Source organism: Acomys minous, assembly GCF_964271855.1.
Source record: "Acomys minous genome assembly, chromosome: 14".
Taxonomy (NCBI): domain Eukaryota; kingdom Metazoa; phylum Chordata; class Mammalia; order Rodentia; family Muridae; genus Acomys; species Acomys minous.
In genome coordinates this window covers 65,840,504-65,864,706 of record NC_140496.1, presented here as the reverse complement: position 1 = coordinate 65,864,706, position 24,203 = coordinate 65,840,504, and the positions used below count along the sequence as shown (strand labels likewise).

At 48.1% G+C, this 24,203-nt stretch overlaps 1 protein-coding gene across 2 annotated transcripts in view; it reads right to left on the bottom strand.

Moving 5' to 3' along the window:
* Nucleotides 1-1,068: 1,068 nt before the first annotated feature.
* Nucleotides 1,069-24,203, bottom strand: part of AKNAD1 (AKNA domain containing 1) — a 40,844-nt gene continuing 17,709 nt past the window's right edge. For both annotated transcript variants that reach the window (XM_084757022.1, XM_084757023.1), the window contains 7 exons: nucleotides 20,969-21,099; nucleotides 12,082-12,179; nucleotides 9,120-9,194; nucleotides 8,917-9,024; nucleotides 5,232-5,310; nucleotides 2,203-2,332; nucleotides 1,069-1,533 (listed from right to left, as the gene is read on the bottom strand). In XM_084757022.1, coding sequence (XP_084613148.1) covers nucleotides 1,399-1,533; nucleotides 2,203-2,332; nucleotides 5,232-5,310; nucleotides 8,917-9,024; nucleotides 9,120-9,194; nucleotides 12,082-12,179; nucleotides 20,969-21,099 — 756 coding nt within the window. In that variant the 3' untranslated portion in view covers nucleotides 1,069-1,398. The remainder of the gene's footprint in view (nucleotides 1,534-2,202; nucleotides 2,333-5,231; nucleotides 5,311-8,916; nucleotides 9,025-9,119; nucleotides 9,195-12,081; nucleotides 12,180-20,968; nucleotides 21,100-24,203) is intronic.

Sequence of the window (24,203 nt, the reverse complement as noted above, 5' to 3'; positions counted from 1 at the left end):
CAACCACTTCTTTGAGGCTAGCCTTAACACTTTGCTTTTCAGCCGAGCCCTTTTAAGTTAGCTATCAGCATGTGAGGGCCAAGCTCTGGCCACTCAATAGTGCCAGAGGAATAGAAACCCCCCAGGACTGGCAAGGGATGAGTCAGCAGAAATACAAGCTTTTGTGTCCCCAAGCTTTGGATGATGTGGCCATTCTCCCGACACCCACAATCCAGTCATCATACAGGACACTGCGTAGCCGTTCTTGAAGCGCCCCGAGAGAACCGGGGTGCGCCGAACAGCAGTGAGCTAAGTGCTTTTTGGAATTTGTTGAATTAAGTAGATACGTTCTTCAACTCCGCAGTGGTTGAGCTTAACAATTTTTTTTCCAGCTAAATGACAGTGTAAAATTGGTATGCATTTAGTTGAAATTATTTCTAATTTGATTTTGTTTGTCTTGAGAGGGTTTCTCTTTGTGTAGTCCCTGGCTGTCCCTACACTCGCTCTGTAGGCCAGGGTGGCCTCAAACCCACAGAGATCTGCCTCTGCCTCCCTGCCATCCCTGCTCGGATGAAAGGTGTGTGCTGCCACCGCCTGGCTCTAATTAGAATTTTTATAATGTTATATTTTGTGCGTGCCTCTGTGTGTGTGTGTGTGTGTGTGTGTGTGTGTGTGTTGTACGCACAGGTCAGAGGACAACTTTCAGGAGTTGGTTGTCTCCCAGGAATCAAACTCAGGTTGTCACATTCGGCAGCCAAAAATACCCTTACCCGCTGAGCCATCTCCCCAGCCCTCAAATTTGGATTTTTATCTTTGTCCCCAGGCCAATGATAAGACAGCAGAGTTCTCTCCTGGTGCTGGGCAGTGGCAACTCCCAGGCAGCTGCACAATCACAGGGAGAAACGGGAGTGTGTTACGTGATGTGTGTTATTTAGCCGTTACACCCAGTAGGTTGGCTTATTCTACGCATTTTTCCACTTAAAACCCTTTGGCTATCCTATGGCTTTAGCAGGACGTGAGCCGTCATAGGTTGAGGAACCGTGTCATGCAGCCCTGTGTCAGCACACGAGAAGACGTTTCCCAGCTCACTGGCAACAGTTCTGTGAAACTTTCCAGACTAATAGACAAAGGCTATTCATTGTTTGTATTTCGTTATGAATTAGGAAGAACATAGATTTATTTTCACATAAATACATAAATGCCAGAGGGCCAGGTGGTTTTTTTTCTCCATTTAAGCACTTTGTGTAATTTATTTTTTATAGTTTTAGTGTTTTCTCTAGAGTGCCATCTCCCTCCATTGTGTCATAAATAAAATGTTTTTGTATTTTACTTATTGCAGTAAGTATTTTACTTTTTGTAGTAAAATATTTCCAGATATTTTGGAAAAGACCAAAACTTTTAACCCTTGGTTGCCTTGCCTTAGTAGTATTTTAGTTGCTGCTTCCACTGCTGCACCCTGGTGAGGTCTTCCGCGATGGATTTAATCATTTGGTCAGTGGTTTTTTTCAGTATGGTTGCTGTCTTTAAGGCATGATCCAAAGCCGAGTTTAAAATCTACAGAGAAAAAGCCCACATGTTTTAGTTACATAAACTCATGAATGTCGCTGATAATTGGATTGGCTCATTATTAAACATTACAAGATGGAATTTTTTGGAGCATTCTGTTTCCATGCGCCGTTTATTTCTGGGTTTGAGGGTTGGTCTCCTAGGCAACCGGTCTGAGATGGAATGTATTTGTCAAGGGAAGGGAGAGAGAAAAGATGAGCACGTGACTGATGAATCAGAGGGCGAGGAAAGCAGCCTGCCGGCCTGCTCCTGCTGCAGAGAAAAACAGCAGCCCTGGGGTCCATCAAAGGGGACTGAGGGAAGGCTCCCATGGGCACCGCGCATGTGTATGAAAGTAACTGGCGTTACCAATCTGAACGTAGGCGGCACCCCTAACCACTGTCACTGGAACAGACTGGGGCCTTCGAGCTGGGCCAGGGGAATCCTGCAGCAGAGGTGCCACCCACCAAACGCTTTCTCCAGGAAGTTTCCTTTGGAACCAGTTTAGGACTAATGCGAGCCAGGTGGCTGTTGAGGGCCCGTGTGAGATTAGTGCTGAACAGAAATTGTCTGCAGCAGATCGTCTGAAAGCCCATGCTATAAACGGCTGGAAAGGCAGCTGCCCTGCGCTCGTTAAGACCACGTGTCTGAACTGCAAGGCTTTCCCTCGCTCCTCACCTTAGACTCCATTTCTTCCATGCTATGACCGTCACACGAGGACTGGATTCCAGGAATCCGGAGGAAGTGGAGGTGGGGTGAGGGTGTTACAGAATCTGAGGTACAGGTCAGGTAAGTCTTGGGATGTTTTCTAGAAGACAAAAGCACACTTACCTGGGTGTGGCACCATTTGTATGCACTCTCTCCCACTAGGTTCAAAGATGGCTGTATGAGAGAGAGTGTGTGTGTATGAGTGTGTATGTATGTGTGTGTGTGTATGTGTATGTGTGTGTGTGTGTGTGTGTGTGTGTGTGTGTGTGTGTCTGTGTCTGTGTGTGTGTCTGTGTCTGTGTCTGAGGGACCTGCCTCTCATGGGGCTGTCCGCAGCTGAGATTCAGGAAAAAGTGGTCGCTATAGCCAATGAGGCCCTCCATCCCAACACTGCTTTTTTGTTTTTTATTTTGTTTTGTATTCTCCAGAACAGAAAGAGCCAAGAGTCCAAAGAGATTCTTTTTCTCTTTTAGGGCCACCCTTCTACACTGCATATATATATATAAAACAGAGACACACAAAACATTGCCAATTCCAACCCCTTGCGTGGCAAGGCAGCCAAAGCCGTGGGGGAAGTGAAAGCAGTGGTCCCCCCTACTCTACCTGCTGTTCTCTGAGGGGCAGTCCTAAGTCTGCCTGTGATGGTCGTGGTGCAGGCCCACTGCTACTCGGGTTGTCTAGTGCCCAGCTCCGAGTGACCTGTCCCCTTCGTCTTTATGAAGAGGGCCTGCCACAAGCGCGAGCCTGTAGACAGGTCTGTTGTGGAGCCTCCTGCGTCGGTCCCTCCACTAAGCATTATTTTGGGACTGACACTTGTGAGCAGTATGGTCTCCGGGAAATCACCTCAGAGCGTCTCAGTCTCCCTGCCCCCAGCACATTCCCATCAGTTGGTTGTGAAGTTCACTTAGCACATTGGAGCCATCCTCTAGATGAGAGTCGGTCTCCCTCAAGGGCTCCTGACTAATTAACCCTTCCACCCCCTCACCCCCCCCCCATGTCCAGACATGGGGTGGCAATACGGTGCAGCGGGGAGTGCAGGGACCCTGGAGTCCTCCCTCAAACAGAATGACCAGCAATGCTGAGCACTTCACTTGTTTTAAGTCTTTTAAATTTCGCTGACAACTTCATACATGCACATAACACACTTGCATGATGAATTACCATCACACGCATCCTACCCTCTCATTCTCCGCCCAGCAGCTCCCTTCCCTCCTGCCACCAAGTCCCCATCCCATTTTAATTTTTTTGAGTTTATTTTATTTTAATGCCCACTGTAATTTTTTTTTAAAAAAAGATTTCTTTCTTTATTATGTATACAGTGCTCTGTCTGCACATACACCTGCAGGCCAGAAGAGGGCATCAGATCCCATTATAGATGGTTGTGAGTCACCATGTGGTTGCTGAGAATTGAACTCTGGAGGAGCAGTCAGTCAGTGCTCTTAACCTCTGAGCCATCTCTCCAGCCCGTACCCACTGTAATTTAAAGCCAAGTACTATCCTAGGTGTTGTCTATGTGGTCTTGGTTAATCGGGTTCTATAATTCCCATTTATGTGCAGGAAAGTAGAGGCTCAGGGAGGGTAAGTCACCTTCCTAAGGACAGAGATATGACATAAGCCCAAAGGGTCTCCAAAATACATTATTTTGTTGGTTTTCTCTTTTTAATGAGTTGGAGTTTCAGGCATCTGTGAGGCCCTGGTGTGGGTACCAGGAACCAAACTTCAGCCCCTTGTTTTGGTGGCTTTTTTGTGTTTGTTTTGGGGGCGGGGTGGGTTTTAGAGACAGTCTCATCATGAGCCCTGTCTGTCCTGGTGCTTGCTCTGTAGGTCCATGCTTGCCTCAGACTCCCTCATGCTCTTGCCCCAGCCTCTGAGCCATGATCACGGGTTATCCCTGCTCTGCCTGACTATAAATGCTGTTATTTAAATCACTGTGCTTTTCTGGGTAGCAGCCTTGGGTCCGTCTGGATGAAGAGCCTGGACCATTGTCCCTCGGCCCTGCTGTTGTTTCCATCTTAAACAGCTCTAACACTCAGCTTCTCTCCGTCACCCTGAGCTTCCGTGAGCTTCCATGAGCTTCCGTGACCAGCGGACTCTCCCATCACTGTATCGTCTGGCCTCTGGGCTCCTCTAACCCATTCCTCACTTCTTACTAACTGCAGTGGTTTTTTTCTTTGTTTGTTTGTTTTGTTCTGTTTTATGAGACTTCTCCAGCCAGAACTCCTACCTAAGCCTTCTGAGTGCTTGGATTGCAAGCGCAAGCCAGGATGTCTGACTACAGATCTTTTACAGTTCTCAACCTTCCCTTGGTTCCCCATTGTTCCGAAGACTCTGAGGCAGCCTGCCTTCACCTGCTTCATCTTGCCCCTGCCATTCCCTCCCTCTGGGCTCCTGACGCACTGACAGGTTCCTGAATTTGCCCAAGGGCCTTTTCTTCCTCAAAAAGCCTGACTCTAGAATGTTCCTCACATCGATCCTGATGTTCTGTGGTAGTTCATTCATACTTCTCCTTTGAGCTCAGGCTCTCAACCCCGTGCCCCTCCCCCCCCCCAAAAAAAATCAGGTCAGATGCCCCCTGCATGGTCCTCTTCTGACACTCACAGCTCTGGAGAGCAGATACGCCGTGGTCGCAGCCTCAGCACGCAGCACAGTGTCCACACTGGGCACCTAGATGTTGGCTGAGTGAGCAAGTCAGTGATTGAAGTAACACTGGATAGGTCTAGGACTGAGTCCCAGGACCTGTAATCTTGTCTAGGTAGTTAATGGTATAATGTATGCACCTTAATAATGACACCCTATTGTGTGTGTAGTGTGTGTGTGTGTTGAATTTTTAGGACAGAGTCTTAATCTGTGCCTCACTGTCCTCAAACTCACCATGTAGTCCAGCCTAGACTTCAGCTTTTGGTAAGCAAGACTGCCTTAGCCTCCCAAATTTAGAGGTTATGGGCAAGATCGGTCATGCCTGATCCTGCTTCTGTTATTAGTAATAATAAAATTCTTACCCCGCCACAGAACTGTGCTCATCTTGAAAAGGCTCCGAGTTCACTCTCTGGGAACAGATCCGTTTTGGTTTTGAACAAGCTGAAAAACGTCAGCTGTGATTAGATTCAGAGTATCAACATGGCCTCCATAGGTCTTTGAGGTGGGGGGCCAGCCTGGTACGCACTACAAGTCCCAGGGCAGCAGGGATACACAGTAAGAGCCCGCCAAATCCAAAAGCCAGAAACCTTCAAATGGTGGCGATGTCTTCCTCAGCTTTGCAGTATGGATGAAACAGCTTATAAAAAATAAACAACAGCCCCACAGTGGTGGCGCGCACCTTTAATCCCAGCACCCGGGAAGCAGAGGTAGGCGGATGTCTGTGGGTTCCAGGTCAGCCTGGTTTACAAAGTGATATCCAGCACAACACAGAGAAACCCTGTCTAGAAAAAAAAAAAGATACACACACACACACCTAACAAGTATATAAGTAACAGAGTTAAGAAACACAGAAAACAAGCCGGGCGTGGTGGCGCACGCCTTTAATCCCAGCACTCGGGAGGCAGAGGCGGGTGGATCGCTGTGAGTTCGAGGCCAGCCTGGTCTACAAAGTGAGTCCAGGACAGCCAAGGCTAACACAGAGAGACCCTGTCTCGAAAAACCAAAAAAAAAAGAAACACAGAAAACAGAATTTTCTTTCAAGACTCCTGAATTCATGAAAAGAAACTCAACCTTATTTTTAAATCGTTATTTCATTTCTTGGTTTATTATGTGCGAGCGCGCGTATGTCACTGTGCTCGCATGGTGGTCAGGGGACAGCCTGCAGGAGCCGGTCCTCTCCTTCCACCACACGTCTCGAGGATTGAACTCACACTGGCAGCCTTGGCAGCGAGGACCTTTCCCCGCTGAGCCATCTTAGTGGCCTTATTCCTGCTTTGCTGAGACAGTCTCTGTACCCCGGGCTGGCCTTGAACTCTTGAGTGCTGGTATTCTAGATGTGGACCATGATAACCAACATAAAACTCTAATAGAGCCCAGGAGACTGAGGCAGGAGGATTGCCACAAGCCCAAGGCCGGCCTGGGCTGCAGAGTGAGACCCTACTCAAAATTATACATATATGGACACTTATTTATTTATTTATTTATTTGCAGACAAGAGACCAGGGATTTAGACTCATGTGACCTGGCCTGGTTTTCAGCTCTGGGCCACTACTGCATCTGGTGAATGTGGGGAGGGTGCCGCTTCCAAAAGGCAAAACCCAAGTGAGTGCTGGACTCCTCACCAACTTCAGCAGCAAAGATTGTCGGAGTCAGAAACTAACTACTACATTATTAAGATCATTCCAGAAGAGAAACTAGATGCCAGAGAGAGCCATGGGAAAGTCACTGTGGAAACCAAGGAGATACCAAGGAAAGGTAGAGAGATAAGTCAGTGGGGGAGGGAGGGGGACCTGCACTGTCGGATACAGTATGTATACAAAACTCACTACCGCCCCCACCACAACCCGCTTTGGGCCTTTGAACACTTGGTGGCCAGTTGATGGGGATGTCTGAGGAAGTGGAGAAGCCTTAGGCGGTGGTAGGAATTAGCGGGCGGAGGTGGATCACAGGAGGGTTGGGTGTTATGGGTTGCAGGCTGCCTCTGCCTCCAGCCAGGGCTCTGCTTTCTACAAAAGGTGTTACCAGCCTGCACCCTGCTCCCACCACCATGCTTTCTCTGCTGTGATGGACTGGACCCTTTCAGCCCAGGAACCCATAAAGCTTCCCCCAGGTTGTTTCTGTCAGGAGTAACATGAGTGCAGTAAGAAAGGTAGCTAACACTTCTGTTGCTGAGGAGCCCCCTTCCTGTTTCCCCTCCTCCAGCCTCCATCTGCATCCCTGTCTTAGTCACTGGTGCCACATAGCGTAGCTCTGCCACCTTCCACTGGACAAAGAAAATCAGCACTCACTCATCGGAGACAGGGTAGACACCAAAAGGTATGGAGTAAAGCATCTGGTCCATCCAGTGTTGGGTCACGAACACAGATGCTAATACATTCAGTCTCAATTGCCAGTTGTCTCTAAATGTAGAGACAGACTGAGTCAGAAACAGAAATAAACATTTGATGTTGTGTTGTTGTTTTGTATGTTTTGGAGACAGGGTTTCTCTGTGTAGCCCTGATTGTCCTGGACTCACTTTGTAGATAGACCAGGCTGGCCTCGAACTCAGAGATCTGCCTGCCTTTGCCTCCCAAGTGCTGGGATTAAAGGCGTGCACCACTGCCGCCCAGCTGGAAATACAAATTTGAAATGAGCTCAGTGTCATGGGATTCAGTCCTAGGCCGGACTGCAGAGCAACACCGGATAGATTCCGTTGTCTCAGATGCGGCAGCCGATGGTCATTCCTTTCCTGAAGGTTCTTATCCAAGACTGAAGGAAAGCTGCCTTCCGGTGGTGTCTAGCCCTGAGCCCCTGTGTTTCCTAAGGGAGTTCCGGGTCACATTTCAGTGACTCTGTGACATTTCTCATATCTGTATTAAAAGAATAAATCCAGGGCTGGGGTGTGTAGTTCAGTAATAGAACACTTGCTTTACATGTGTGAGGCTCCAGGTTCCATCCTGACACCATAGAAGGGGAAGAAGAAAGGAGAGAGGGCAACGGGGGTGAGCGGAGGAGGAGTGGGGGGGGGGGAGTGGGGGGGGAGTGGAAGAGGAGGAGAGGCCCAAAGATCAAGAAGACAGTAAAGAAATTTACTATGTGGCTTCTGCAGAATCGTGACTCACTTTGGAAGAACGTGTCCAGTTGGGGGATTTGTCATCTGGGGAGGGTAGAGAGGAGCCAGTGACTAAGTCAGGCAAATGGCGTTGTTTTCTCTCTGGCATTGGCAGCTGCGAAAAGTGAGAAACATTCTGCCTGGTGCTTGCCTCAGAGAGGAAGAATTCTAAAGGGATGGAGAAGAGCGCTTGCCTCTGTTAGAGAAGTGGGCGTGGCTGGCTGCTGGAGCGAAACAGGCTGTGTCTCCTCCCAGGCTCCCTGTGCCCACGGCATCCTTTGATGCTGCTTTCGTCTTTGCTTTGAGCTCTCTTTACTTGGGACCAAGTTCCTTTCAGTTCAGAACTTCTTGGGAGGGAGGTGCTGCACCTTAGTCATCCTTATGAATAAGTGTGTGGTTTCAATGTTTCTTCAAAGATTACAAATGTTTGCATTGGAAATTAGCAACAGTTGTGCTGGAGAGATGGCTCAGTGATTAAGAGCACCGACTGCTCTTCCAGAGATCCTGAGTTCAAGTCCCAGCAACCACATGGAGGCTCACAACCATCTGTAATGGAATCTGATTCCCCCCTCTTCTGGTGTGTGTGAAAACAGAGCAGTCATATACATAAAATAAATAAATGTTTAAAAAAAAAAAAAAGGAAATTAGCAGCAGTGTGTCTAAGGCGTGTGCTCTGGGCACGCTGAGTGGGGTTAGTAACAGTGGAGTTTGCCATTCATTGGCTCCGAGCGCGTGCTTGCTGCTCCCTTGACTGGTGCAGCACTCCCTAACTTCCCAGCCCTCTGCCATAGGCATTTCCGGTTCCCAGCCCCTGCTCAGCTTCCTGCCACCTGCCCGCAGAACCGAGTTTGGAAGTGTCCAGTAAGTGCAAGAGACCCAGGCAGCCACCCGGCTAGAGAGGGCCTGGGAAATGCAGTTATTGGCACAGGCAAGGGTCATACAGGAGATGTACTTACAAGACGAAGACATTTTATTTCCATGTAAGAAGTGAGACCGGACAAAGGTATATCCTCCACCGTGACTGAAGTCATCTTGCCCCGGAGTGTCATATCTATAATAAAATTCTAAAAGAAAAAGGTTGAAAATACAGCCCCTTGCCTGGGGATGATGGCCATCCCTCCCTCCCTCCCTGCCCCTTCTGGAGTCAAGTTGGCCTCACCTTTCGGTGGTTCTTCACTGCCGACTCTCTGGGAGCTGTCAGAATCAGAACAGAAGCCGGGCCCTGGATCCGACCCTACACAGAGCATAGGTCTGTTAGGCTTAGTCATGAACAGCGTGGCGAGTTAAGTGCTGATGTGCTGGGCACACTGTGGGCTGTGGAGATGCCAGTGAGGACCAGGGTGCTTAGGGCTGGGGCAGGGGAGGGTGTAAGCAAGACCTGGGGTTAAAGCCTGGCTCTGCCACTTAATAGCTGTGATGGTTGAAAATATCTATATTAATTCTTTGACATCTTTTACCTGTCTGTCTGTCTATCTATCTGTCTACCTATCTATTCATCTATCTATCCATCCATCCATCTATTGAGACAGGCTCTCTCTACATAGCCCTGGATATCCCAAAACTCACTATGTAGACCAGGCTGGCCTCAAACTCCCATAAATCCACCTGCCTCTGCCTCCCCAAGTGCTGAGATTAAAGGTGTGCACCACCACGCCAGGCCAATACTCGCGTTGAAAGGTGGCACCTGGGTTTGACAGTAGAACCTTTGCCTGGCATACACAATGCCCTGAGTTCCACCTCCAGCACCACAGGGAAAAGGAAGGGGTTGGTCTGAACCCTTGAGTATGGATTCATGTCTAATAAAATAAAGCGGCAATGACAATCTAATACCCAACTCCCCTCGTCCCTTGCTTGTAAGGAGGCTGGCTGTCATATCTCAATGATAAACAACGGCCTCTAGGAGGCTCCACTGAGTCTCCCTGTTAATGAGCACATGAGTGACCCACTCTGGAGCCAGATCCTCTGGCCAGAGCCATAGAAACTTCCAGATACTACTGGTTACTGTTTGGAGTCATTAGGTTCTGGCATAGATTGTCATGAAGTGGCAGATAACCAATACACTAGCTTTGACCCAGGCAAGTTGTATTTCCTTATCTATAAAATAAATATAACTCCCATCTTACAAAGGTGTCAGACTTGCCATAGACTATTTAGTCCCTCAGCTGCAGACAGCCTGGCAAAGGTATCTTGATATATAAAGTGCAAAACATTTCAGTATCCAGGTCTTCCTATGGCTAAATGAACGTTCTGAGGATATTTTTAAAGTTTAAATTGAGACATTACAGATACTTTATTATTTCATTTAAAAGTAATAGGGGGCTGGACCGTGGGTCAGTGGCAGAGCTTCTTGCTTAGCACGTTGTGAGGTCCTGGATCCTCCACGCCATCAATAGTAACAGGAAGTGGACACAGTGCCACCTGCCTGTCACCCTAACTGCCTCACTAAAGCAGGAGAGCCCCAGAGTTTGGGGACAGCACAGGCAACATAGCAAGAAAATTTTTCTCATTTCCCCTTTGAAAAATAAATAAAAGTAATGAATTCATCTTCTATTAGCAAAGTAATATATTTACAATTAAAAATTTTTTTTCCAAAATTGAAACCCAAAGTTTTGTTGTTGTTGTTGTTGTTGTTGTTTGGTTTTTTTTTTTTTTTTTTGGTTTTTCGAGACAAGGTTTCTCTGTGATAGCTTTGGCTGTCCTAGAGTCACTTTGTAGACCAGGCTGGCCTGGAACTCACAGCAATCCACCTGCCTCTGCCTCCCAAGTGCTGGGATTAAAGGCATGTGCCACCATGCCCGGCCGAAACCTAAAGTTAATGAGAAGAGTGTGGCTGTTTTACGATTTGGGAACTGTCTTTGGGAACTAACTGGGCCGTGTGGCTGCATCCCGATGGACGTGCTACAGTGCTAGCCTTACATTCCTGCAGTACAACGCTGTTGGGAAAAGGAAAGGACACCATTGAAAGGGCTTTGAAGTGTTCAGTTCATGAAGCCTAGTATTTGAAGGTGTGTGTGTGTGTGTGTGTGTGTGTGTGTGTGTGTGTGTGTGTGTGTGTGTGTACCAGAAGAAGCCATTAGATTTCTTGTGAGCCTCCCAAACGAGTGTAAGAACAGTAAGCATTCTTCACTGTTGAACCACCTCCCCAGCCCTCCAAAACACTAGTATTTGAAAACATAACCATCCTAAGAAAGGGCAATTTAGAACCAAGTGGGCCCTAACAGAATGCTGAGTGGCCAGCAAGGCTCTGGGCACAGGGAGCATGCTCATAAGCATGCTGTGTCAGCTCTCTGGCCGGCACTTCCAGCTCGGCTGTGAGGATGGTTGGTTCCACTGATGCTGGCAAGCTCAGGAGCTGCCTGAGCAGGCAGGCCTCCGGCTCACCTCTCTATCATCCTCAGCAGTTTTCTTTGCCCCTGAACAACGCATGTGGACGAGTCAGCGGCACCTGCCACAGGGCTGGTAACCTTACCAGGGGCAGTTATGGGTCTAGCTCGGAAGCGTGATGACAGGCACAGTGACCGTCTCGAAGCATGCATTGACACTTCACGCTGCTTACCCACTCCAAGGTTGAATCGCCCATTACTGGTTCTTTGCCTTTTGAAACAGGAAAACAAAGCAAACACTGTCCTAAGGCCTGGAGTTTGATCCCAGCACCTGGGAGGCAGAGGCAGGCAGATCGTTGTGAGTTCAAGGCCAGCCTGGTCTACAAAGTGTTCCAAGGACATCCCAGGCAACACAGAAAAACCCTGTCTTGAAAAACCAAAACCAGGGCTCGAGAGATGGCTCAGCGGTTAAGAGCACTGACTGTTCTTCCAGAGGTCCTGAGTTCAAGTCCCCAGCAACCACGTGGTGGTTTACAACCATCTATAATGAGATCTGATGCCCTCTTCTGGCCTACAGGTGTACAAGTAGGCAGAGCACTGTAAATGTAATAAATAAATCTTAAAAAAAAAAGAAAGAAAGAAAGAAAGAAAGACAGACAGACAAACCAAAACCAACCAAACACCTTCCCAGTCAAATGAAATGCTATCACAATGGCAGACGGCAAGCTGGTACTCACTGTGAGTGGTTGGCACAGAGGGGATCATTAACAGTTATGTACACCAACCCGTATAGCTTACCAAGAGGTGAATCTTGGCACAGTGTTTTCTCGTGGATGGTACTGGAAAACCTCCCACAGTTGGTCCTTCTGTGGCCCCTTTTCTCTATTTTCTGTTTCCTTCAAAAAAGGAAAACAAACATGTCTCAAACTTTTAGTGCTAGTATGGGTAAACTTGAAGTGTTAAATTTCTCTGATATTCTCCAGGCTGGTGAGATAGTTCAGTGGGTAGGGTTATTTGCCACCAAACCTGATGGCTTAAATTTGATCCTTAGAACCTACATCATGTAGGTACTGATGCCTACAAATTGACTTCTGACCTCCACGTATATGCCATGGCACATGCCAACACATACACACACACACACACACACACATACACACACTACTTTAAAATGTAAAAAGAATACATATTTTTAAAAAAGGAATTTGCAATATAGAATTATAAGAATTGGTGTTTTCTTCAGAATGTTATATCAAAATCATTTGGGGGGTTGGGGGTTTTTGGTTGTTTGTTTTTGCTTTTTTGAGACAGAGTTTCTTTGTGTAGCTGCATTGGCTGTTCTGGACTTACTTTGTAAACCAGGCTGGCCTCGAACTCACAGAGATCCACCTGCCTCTGCCTCCCAAGTGCTGGGATTAAAGGTGTGCTCCACCATGCTTGAGTTGGGTTTTGGGGGGGGAGAGGTTCTTTGTTTTGTTTTGTTTTTGTTTTGTTGTTTTTCGTTGGTTGGTTGGTTGTATTTTTCAGGCGAGATCTCATTGGTCCAGGCTGGCCTGTAACAGCTAGTCTCCTGCCTCCACCTCCAGCGAACTGGGTCTCAGGCCAAGCCACCACACCTGCCACATACATTCGGAGTGGGTCACATCCCTCTAAGTGCAAGCTAAAAGGAATCCAGCAAAGTAAGTTTTGTGTAAGTCCAAGGGGCTAACAGCTGGGAGCCCGGTGTTCACTTAATAGCACACGGCCACCAGGGGGCATCGGAAAGACGCAACAACTGTAGTCAGGAGACTTCTCTGGCCTGTGTAGTTTCAACACACAGATTCTAACTCCTCCAAAAGAACTGTAATTAATAACAGCTCTGAACAATGCTCTTGCTCAGCTCCAAACACAGTAACAGCCCCTGGAGCAAAGTGTGTGATCTAGTGCACAGGGCACGACATCCTGGCACAGATGAGACAGGTTCGCCCAGGGCTGGGCGCAGAACTTGCGGCATTGCTGAGCAGACACATGTCTGTCCAGCTGTGCCAAAGCCTGGTGGTAGTGCAGAGAGGACCCCATTTGGGGTTTCTGGGTTTGGGACTGGAAAGCCAGGCCCTTTCCAGCCCTTTCCTCCTCTTGGAAAAAAACACGCTCGCCTCCTGAGTCATGTATTTTCTCACACCTCTCCACCCTCTGCCTCTGGGGCCTGTGAACATCTGCTCTCGGCAAAGCTTGGAAGCCGTTCAAGTGAGTCCAGTGCAACGCAGCGATTCCATCCCCCTGCTGCGGTTAGCCTCCTTTCTGCACCAAGATCTGGCCAAACAGAGCAGCCGAGAGCCATTCTCCCCGAGAAGGCTGTTTGGGGGACTTTTTGGGTTTTGTTTTCAGCAGGACAAAGCAGCTGACATTCACTCTCCAATCCCAAGTCTGCATCAGAAATCGCACCCAGGGTGGCTATTAATACATCACACAGTGTATTCATGCAGGCAGTTTACAATTTGTGTATCCTCAAACTTCATAAAGAAAACAACCTACCAACCACAGTAACTCTGGGTCTTTTTGTTGTTGTTGTTGTTGTTTTTGTTTTGTTTTTTAAGACAGGGTTTCTCTGTGCAACTTTAGCTGTCCTGGACTCACTTTGTAGATCAGGCTGGCCTCGAACTCATATCGATCTGCCTGCCTCTGCCTCTTCAGAGCTGGGATTAAAGGTGTGCGCTACCATGCCTGGCTACTCTGGGTCTTAATGAAGATGCCACTTGGCTTCACTTAATCCCTCAGGACCATCATGTAGGTTAGAAAGATTTCAATTCCTAAGTCATGTACACCATGGCTTCCCGCAGTGGAGGCACTTGTGTGATTTTTAAATGTCACTCTGGAGCACTGGTCCCAGCCAAGGCAGACACGGGTTTTTTTTGGTGGTGGTGGTGGTGGATTTTTGTTGTTGTTTTGTTTTGTTTACTTAGACTAGGAATTTGGAAAAGACAGAATTGGTACTTTAATGATTTATTTATTTATTTATTTTTGCCTCAGTGTGTCATTACGGAACTATGTAGACCAGGTTGGCCTCTAACCCACAGAGATCTCCCTGCCTTTCCTAGGATTAAAGGTGTGTCGCCACGCCCAGCAATCAAAATCTTTTATAAATGTCAAAATACTACATTAGGCCTAATAAAAACCCTTTTTTTTTTTTAAAGGACTCCAACTCTGGATGGCTAATTAATTCAGTAAGCTAAGACTCACAAGCCTGGGCTGCGTGGGTGAGTGAGTGGCACCCTGTGCTTAAGGGAGAGCTCAGCTGCAGTCCGACGCACCGGCTTGAAGCATTCACTGGGCCTCTGTAGCCCAGCCCCACGCTGTTCCTTTTTCTAGGGTCGGGCACCTTAATAAAGCACACTCGGGACAGGGGGCTCTCATGGAGGAGCGCTTTCTAACAGGAAGCACAGTCCCCAGCCCTTGTCAGCCACTTTTTTTTTTTTTAAATATGGGCACACTGTCTTCATGCACACCAGAAGAGGGCACCAGATCTCATTATAGATGGTTGTGAGTCACCATATGGTTTCTGGGAATTCAACTCAGGACCTTTGGAAGAACAGTCAGTGATCTTAAGCGTTTTATTGGAGCTCATTATGTATGTACTTAAACAGTGGTTGTAAAAACAGCTCCTCCCTCCTTGACTCTTGACCTTTCCGGGTTAATCAGCTGGTGCCTCTCCAAACTGATAGGAGCTGCAAACAAGTGGCCTGAAACCACATCTGCCAACTGTTATTCCAGTGGGTGTTTCAAAGCCAGTCTGACTTCTCTTTAGGGTTTTATGGCTTAGGGCTTGTAGATGCTGGAGGGTTTCTTCCTTAAGAGTTCAAAAGTCTTTCCTGAGAAGAGGAATGAGGCTTGTTTCCGGTGAGGTTGAGGGGCGTGTGTGTGTGTGTGTGTGTGTGTGTGTGTGTGTGTGTGTGTGTGTGTGTTGGAGTCACATGAAGGATCATGTCAATGCACGAGCATGCAAAGGCCACTGCTGGCCACCTTCTTGCCTTGAGGGTCTCCCGCTGAGCCAGAAGGCTGGCTGACCTCCTCCTCCTCCCGGGTTAGGGCTGTAGATCAGTGGCAGAACGCTCTCCTGGCATGGATTAATCATCCTTGCAACAAAAGACAATCCCGACAACGTCCCAAATATTCTCTCTTAGCTGTACTCCAGATTTCAAAATAGTTTTGGAGGAAGAAAGAAGCACAACTGTCACTGATGCTTTCCTTCTGTGGACCAGGCTGTAAGAGGCCCTGTCCGCAGTTAGAGACTCCGGAGCTAGGTGTGGACTCTTCTGGTCCCTCTGGAAGGGTTGCTAGGCAATTGTCTCTGGTCCTGATATGATGAGGTCATCAAGGTCTGAGCTTCATTCTGGGTTGTGCTTTGTGGCTCAAGAGATGCCTCCGGCATCTGAACAGTGTCTCCTGCATCTGAACAGTGCCTCCGGCATCTGAACAGTGCGGGAGGAAGGGAGGCAGGCATGTGCAGAGATGGTGGCCCGCCATCCACACTGTGCTTTCTTGGTGGGTGAGGGCTTCTTGCGGATGGGTGAAATGCACCGATGAGTCCATAACTCCAGTGAGAGTGGACAATAGCTAACCTAACCTAAGCCACCAGCTAGCTACGGAAGCCTGGATTGCAGGGCCGGGCCGAGAACTTCAACTTGAAAATCTGCCACGATCGCTGATTCTTTCCTGAATAGAGCATCAAAATCCTTGCAGAAGTTTTTAAAATAAATGAACACGCCTCACCCCGCCTACTGGGCCAGTATTGCTGGGAGGGCGTGGTCTGCGAGGAGCCATGCGTTGAAGCCTCCCAGGTGATTCTGATGAGCATCCTTAGGGAAGAAGGAACTAGCTGTGTGCAGCATGGTCTGCAGCTGAACTCTGCCCAGCTTGGGCGTCTCTGGCCACACTGAGGACTAGCTCTCACCTGCACTGCCATCCGTGGTAAGCAAAAACCTTGCTTGGGGGCTGGAGAGATGGCTCAGAGGGCACTGACTGCTCATCCAGAGGTCCTGAGATCAGTTCCCAGCAACCACATGGTGGCTCACAGCCATCTATAATGTGATGTGTTTCTGAGACAGGATCTCTTTGTGTCGCCTTGGCTGTCCTGGCCTCGTTTTGTAGACCAGGCTGACTTCGAACTCACAGCAATCCGCCTGCCTCTGCCTCCCAAGTGCTAGGATTAAAGGTGTATGCCACCATGCCTAGCTCTGATGCCTTCTTCTGACCTACAGGTATGTATGCAGGCAAAGTATTGTATACATAATAATAAATATATCTTTTTTTTTTAAGCCTTGCTTGGGGCTCCGAGGATAAGAATACTTAACTGAACAAGCATGGAGATCCAATTTTGAGCCCCCAACCCCCTACCAAATACATGGCATGGCTGCGGGTGTCTGTATCACTGGCATTTGCAGGGGTGTGTGCACGTGTATGTGTATGACACGTGCGTGCGTGTCACATGCCACAGTGCATGTGTGGAGGTCAGAAGACAAGTTTCAAGAGTCACTTCCCACCTTCCACCGCGCTGAGACAGGTCTCTCTCGTTTCTGTGGATGCCCTGTGTGGTCCAGACTAGCCAACCAGCCCAGGTGACTTCTCCTGTCTCTACCTCCCATCTCTGTCGGAAAGCCACTACATCTGTTTGTCTATCTGAGCTCCAGGGATCAAATCTGAGTCACCAGGCTTCCACAGCTAGCACTTTTACACACTGAGCTCTCTCTCGCCCACCTTCTAGAAAATAAATTTTAAACCAGTCTGACCACTTGGGTACTCCAGCTCAAAGTTGATTTTTTTTTGTTTTGATTTTTTTTGGGGGGGGGTTGTTTTCCAAAGAAATGTATTCACACATGAATTAACACAAGATCCAGGGACTACTGATAACCTTAATGACCGAAGCACACGTAAACACCTTAAACACACACATGCACACAACTGAATTGAAAGGGCTGACAGCAACTGCCATGCGGCCTCCCCCTCTGCGTAAACAGACCGTAACTGTCCCTTTTCCACCATTCTACACAATGCTGGCACAAAGCATTACTGAACATGTAGGCTTCGCCACGTTTGGAATGACTTCCTGAGGAAACATCTGGGCCAAAGGTTTTGAGTGTGTTTGTGTGATGACACATTTTGCCAGATTGCTTTCTGCAAGTTTCTTGATCAGGGTTACGAAGCTGCCAACAATGTGGGTGGCTCAGCTGGGACCACACCTTTCTCAGCACCAAGAATTATCACTTGAAAATGTTTTCAGTAACTCTAAGTCGTGGAGGGGGTTGTGGGGGGGGGAGCAAGTCATGTTATTAATTGGCATCTCTTCCAGTATCGAAGGAAGTGAGTGTTTCCCTATCGTTAATTTTTGGTTTTCTTTCCTACATACTTTTTAGTGCACATCCCATTTGCTCATTACTTTTTTTGAAAGACTTCAGTATTATTTATTTTTTCTTTGTGGAAAACAACTACCATGTTTGGTTTCCCACTGGGTCCCAGATATTTCTCACACAGCCTTCTCTGAGACTTTCTGTCATCAGCTCTGCCACCTCCACTTTAACGATGAATACAATTATACCAGGTCACGGAAGGACAAGTTGCTGAGCTGCGATTGACCCTTTAAGTACACGTAGTCTTAGCCCATTTGTGCTTCTTCCTCAAAGCACTGAACAGAATAAAGACCTCCACACCAACGTTATGCACCCTTCCTATTTTCCCTGCCTTAAAACAAAACAAAAACACAAAAACAGGTTTCGGCGTTACACCTGTAGGTGCTGGGTTGGTGTTGGCATTACAGATCTAGGCACAGGGTTGGTGTCCAAGAGAAAGTGCGCCTAGCCAATAAACAAACAAACTCCAGTGAATTTCATAAACAGTCAAACAGATAAACAGGGAGATGGCAGGTTTTACTTGCCAGCCTAGTAAACGTTGGGAAGAAAGGACTGTCGGGGGCTGGGCTGGAGTAGAAGAGCCTGGCATTGCCGTGCAGGCGAGGGTCCTGCACACTGGTACCTACCTGCTCATGAGAAGGTTCTGTGTACGCCATGTGACCCATTCCCTGCAACGCTAAGATGTGATTCTAAGACACTTGTCAACTATGCACAACAGCTTGCAAGCAAGACGATGCTGCCCAACAAAACACATGTGATGGGCACATGCAGAGGCCAAAGACTGGGAGGCTGTCCACTACAGACTTGAGTTTTCTCAGGGAATTTTCATTTTGAGAAAGGTCCTTTCTATGTATCCCTAGCTGGCCCAGAACTCAGGTAGACCAGACTGGCCTCAAACTTACAGCAATCCTCCTGCCTCTGCTTTCCAAGTACTAGGATTACAGGAATGTGTTTATCCTTCCTGGCTGGGAATTTTTCTTTATGCTTTTCTTATTTTCTGATTATTTTTGTAATAAGTACATCATTCATTTGTTTGTTGCTTTTTGAGACAGGTTTTCATGTAGCCCAGGCTAGCCTTGATCTCCTGATCTTCCTGCCTCTACCTCCCAAATGTTGGGCTTGCATGTATGCACTGCCAAGCCTGGCTCTCATATTTATAATTTCAAAAATAAAATGTTTTCCCCTTCCATATTCCTTAATTTTTTTTAAATTACCGCTAAGCCCACAGAGTCACACCTGCACTTCTCACTTAAACTACACTCACAGCAGCAGATTGGAGATGTCTTCCAGCGATTTGGGAGACCTGGGTTTTATTTTCGTCCTTGTTGCCTGTCCCCTGTATGTCTCACTTTTCTAAAGTATTCCTCCCCAGAAGAAAGTCTTTATAAACCCAAGTTCCCAACCAATGGAAGTATTCTATTACTATTATTATTTTCTGCCTGTTATAACTTGTTGATTTTTGTCAACTTGACACAAGCTCCAGTCATATGGAAAGAAGGAATCTAAATTGAGAAAATTCCTCCATCCCACTGGCCTGTAGGCAAGCTGGCGGGCATTTTCTTGGTTAGGGCCCAGCCTACTTGGGATGGTGCAGTCCCTGGGAAGGTGGTCCTGGGTTATATAAAAAAGGCTAGATAGGCCTTGGGAGCAAGCCAGTAAGCAGCATTCCTCCATGGTCTCTGCATCTGTTCCTGCCCTGACTTTCTTCAGTGATGGATGGCAACCCGCGAGGTGAAACGTGCCCTCTCCTCACCCAGTTGCTTTTGGTCATGTTTATCACGGCAATAGAAACCCAACCATGGTACAGACCCAGGCTATTTAATGCCAGGATTTCTAATTCATTCTTAGTGAAATAACCTCTAGGTCCTTGCTACCCAAATGGGCATCCCCAGGTGCGCCAGCACTGTTGGTGCCACCTGGGAGCTTGCTCTAATTACAGAAGCATGGGCTCAGACCAGACCTACAGAACCAACGCCCACATTTCGGGAAGATGAGGGGTGACTCCTAGGTACAGAGAACTTGAGAAGCTCTGGTGTAGGTCCAGGTGCCCCAAGTCTCTCCAGAACTGAAAGAGTGGGAAACATTAGCTACAGCAGCGTCACTAGCTCTAACACCAGGCTGCCCACAAGAGTCTTGGGCAAAGGCACAGCTCAGTGGTAAACAGGGTTTAGGACGCAGAGGCCCTGGGGCCAATCCCTAGCAAAAAGAGAAAAATATTGGGGGGGGGGGCAGGATGGGAAGGGAGACAGAAGAGTGTGAAGGAAAAAGAGATGGAAAGGAAAAAAGGGAAAGCAAGTGAGCCGGGAGAGCTTGACAATCCCAGTGTCCGTCATTCAACAACCTGGTTTGGGGATTTTGAGGACTGGGCCACTAAGGTCGGAACTTGGGGCTCCTTGCCTGCTAACTAACCCTGCGCTCTACTCCTGAACCACACCCCGAGTCTTTTCCAATGGTTTAACATTTTGGGACAGGTGCTCATGAAGTCGCCCTGGCTGGCCCGGAACTCACTCTGCAGACTGGGCAGGCCTTGGATTCGGGACCCATCAGCTTCAGCTAGACTTGTAGGTAGGCACCACAGGCCTGGCAACAGGAGCCAAGAGAGGCAGAGAACCCCGGGGTGGGTCACAGGATCACAGCAGCCAGGCTTAATCCTGGGCGGCTCTATCCGTGCTTGGCCTATTTACGTAAATAGCTGGCTTTGTTTGTTTTTAAATAAAAAGGAAGAAAAGGCAGTGTGCATTTCTGAACTTCCTTCTCCAGCTGGTGGAGGGCGGGGGGGGGGGGGGGATTTAATTCAGTGCTGGGGGGGGTTGTGGAAGGAGCCACCTGTGGGACAGTGTTGTGTCAATGTCTCGCAGCTACTCTACCTTTGTCATTCTTTGCTATGGGACACTTCCCTCTACCTTCGGGCCGTGTGGCCAGATGCAGGCAGACACCACCACATCCACCAACCCCCTAGCCCACCCCCACCTCCACCCCACTACCCCCACCACCCCTACCACCCCCTCTATCCCCCCATCCCCACCCCCACCATCACCTCCATCACTCACATCACCATCCCCACCACCACCACCATCACCTCCACCCCCCACCAGCCCCCCCACCTCCACCACAAATACCTTCACCACCACTACCACCACCTCCACCATCAGCACCATGACCGTCATCTCCACCTCCTCCACCTCCACCTCCACCACCTCCTCCACCTCCACCTCCACCACCTCCTCCACCTCCACCTCCCCTCCCCATCCCATTTCAGCCTTGATACCAAGTGGTGGGAAGCATCCAGGGAGAGGACTCACATCTTCGGCGCCAGCTCCATGAGCTCCTTGAAGGTGGCTTCCTGTGACCCTGCCCTTGGCAGCCCTGTCACCTCAGTTCCTCTTGAGCCCCTGGGCCCTGGAAGACAGCAGCCAGTGTGCTCCTTGGTCATCTGCAGAAACACACGGAAGGATCCATTAGAACTGTAGGCCGTCGGAACTGACTCATTCAGGTGCAAACCCAAACACCCCAAGGTATGTTTACCTCCTGTCCCTTGTCCCACACACTTATCATAGCTGGGGTCTCACCTCAGGACTTAGTTTAAGGGCCTTGGCCACTAGCTTTTGTCATATCCCAATTCTTAATAGGCATGACCAGCTAACACCCAGGTGGATAGGCTTACCCTGATCCCTGCCCTGTTTTAAGTACCTTTCATCTATTAACTCTTTTAAATATGCTAACAACCTTGCCAGGCAGGTGTTATTATCCCCATTTTCCAGATGAGGAAACTGAGGTACAGAGAGGGTGTATAACTGTCCCCAGATCACAATGCTGATAAACAACAGGCCAGTATTTGAACTTAGGTGGTCTGGCTTTAGAGACACAAAGAATGTGTCTTTATTTATTATTTACTCCCTCGGAGTCCGTTCTGCAGTCATTCTGATCCGGTTTGCTAGGTATGACTGTTCCTCACAGAGGCACACGCATCTCCAAGGCAGGTGATTCCTGCCCTGTCCTTTGTTCCGAAGAAAGCGCCTAGCATTTACCAATAATTGCTATGAGAATGGATCAATCACTGAATGAATAGCATTATCAGGAAACTCCTTCTTAGGGCTACGCATTGGACTTATAGACGTCATGCCTTCCTAACAGTTGCTGTGGACTTAGAACCAAAGTAGCAAGAGCAAATCCAGGCTTGTTGGTCCATGGCTGGGCTTTGCTCACACTCCCCCCCACTGCCCTAGAGCTAACTCAGGTTCAGGCCAAGCGAGGTACCATGCCACTATTGTTGGCATCTCGGGCAGCACTGAGACTGCCGTGAAATCCAAAGGGCTTCTGATATGGAGCCCTCAACTCCATGTCAGGTATTTAGGATGTGAGGACACAAAACGAGCCAGACTCAGCTTAACCTTGTACAGAGGATGGAGCAAGAAATCCTATTTGGTATCAGGGGCACAGAATGGCACCCGGCTCAAGCCCGCTTTGAGGAAGTGAGGCTTTGCAAGGAAGCAGGTTGCTGGAGGAAAGCAGATGTGCGTCTTTGGAAGAGCTTGCATTTGTATCATATCTTGGCTCTGCCTGTTGAAAGCCTCTTTCAGATTTTAACTCTCCACTTCAGGCCGGGTCCTTCAGAACTCTACGCAACTAAAGAGTCAACTGAAGGCAATTATTTAGATGACTCAGTTTCTCAGAATTTTAATGTAGTTAAGAATTGTGCTGATAATTGAGGCTACAAGAACAAAGAGATGGATGAGCCGGGTGTGGTGGCGCGTGTCTGTAATCCCTGTACTGTGGGAGGCAGAGGCAGGAGGACCACTGCGAGCTGGGGCCTGGAGAGCCTGTTCTTTGTGGCAAGTTCCAGGACAGTCTGGACTACATAGTAAGACTCTGTCATTAAAAAAAAAAAATTAAACACAAGGGCTGGGAGGATGGTCAGTGCCTGTGGTGCAAAAACTAAAAAAACCAAAAAGCATAGAAATCTGATCCTCAAGTTTGCATGTGTAGGTAACCCAAAAGAACTGTGACACAGATTGCAGAAGTGGACTCAGGAAACCATTAGTTTACTGACCTTGATTTTTTTTTTTTTACTTAAAAAGATGGAGTATAGGACACTAGCTGTTTGATTCCCAGCACTCACATCAGGCGGCTCAGCTAGCCCCAAGGGGCTCCTACGCCTCTGGCCTCCCAGGGTACCTGAACCCAGGTACACACCCACCCACACAGACATGTACACATAATTAAAAATACTTTTTAAAGGGGGAGTATAAAATTATGAAGAAGAAGATCTTCTAGGGGTGATCCGCGGAAGGTTTGCTCTTCACCCTGACGCGCCGGTTCTTCAGGGGCGGGCCATTTTGAACTGCGGTGCTGGATGCTAAAGTAATACAGCATTTTGAAAATTAACGCTTGAAATCGCTTCTAATCATGAAGAGCCTGGCTCCATTTTACACAATATGACTCACGAGCCTTTGGCAAGTCAAGGAGGATTAAAACAGAGCCCAGCAAGTCCAGAGTTGGGAGTCAGAGTGAGCAAACAGCATTTCTCCTGATGCCGTGTTAGGCCTGTCAGCTGCTGTGTTACCTCAGCTGAGGTTGAAGAGACTGCAGATGCCACCCCTTCCAGGATGACTGGAGAGCTCTGGAAAGGGGCGGGGCGGAAGGGGAGGGGCCAAGTACACAGGTGTGCATCAGCTTTCCCTTTAATGTCTCAAGCAGGGTCTCCAACTTGAAATTTTCACCTTCCACTTCTCTGAGTAGACAAAAGCAAACAGGCACCTTCTGGGCCAAATAGTCAGCCTTCTCAAAAATAGGACCCCGGGGCCATGTTTCTCATGTCATCTGTCTTCAGGCAGGAAGGAAAAGGTCCATCTGCCCTCAGTAGCATCCTGTTTAGAGTTTCATTCCAACACTCCAGGCTGTAATCCTCATTCCCTGCTTCCCACATCTCTACTCTACCCACCGTGATAAACTTCTCGGAACTGATCATGTCAAGGTCCCTCTTGTTTTGATGATGATGATGATGATGATGATGATGATGTGTGTGTGTGTGTGTGTGTGTGTGTGTGTGTAGGTCAAAGGACAACTTGTGGGAGCTGGTTTCTTCTATCTGTGGGTTCTAGGGTATATACTTAGGTCAGCAGGCTTGACAACATCTGAGGCATCTAGCCAGCTGCTAAGGAAGATACTCATTTCTCATGAGTTGGACCCTAAGTCCCTCTGCTGAGCTGTTGAAAGAGAACCCGGTTTTGCATTAAGGACCAAACTGATGTGAGCATGAGAGGCAGGTACTTTCTCAGTGAGCGCCAGCCCCAACTCTCATAGTACTGAGAACTGTGATTCTGAGGAAATAATTGTTATGTAAATTTATAGGAGGGCAAATAAAAATCTATAATACAATTAACTCTACTATTATTAATATCTGTATATATTTATACTAGATTATATTTTATCCAACATTCACCTAAATAACCCTGGATTAAACAGGAAATAAAAAATGGGAGTCAGGGATGGCAAGATGGCTCAACAGGTAAAAGCACTTGCGGTGCAAGTCTGATG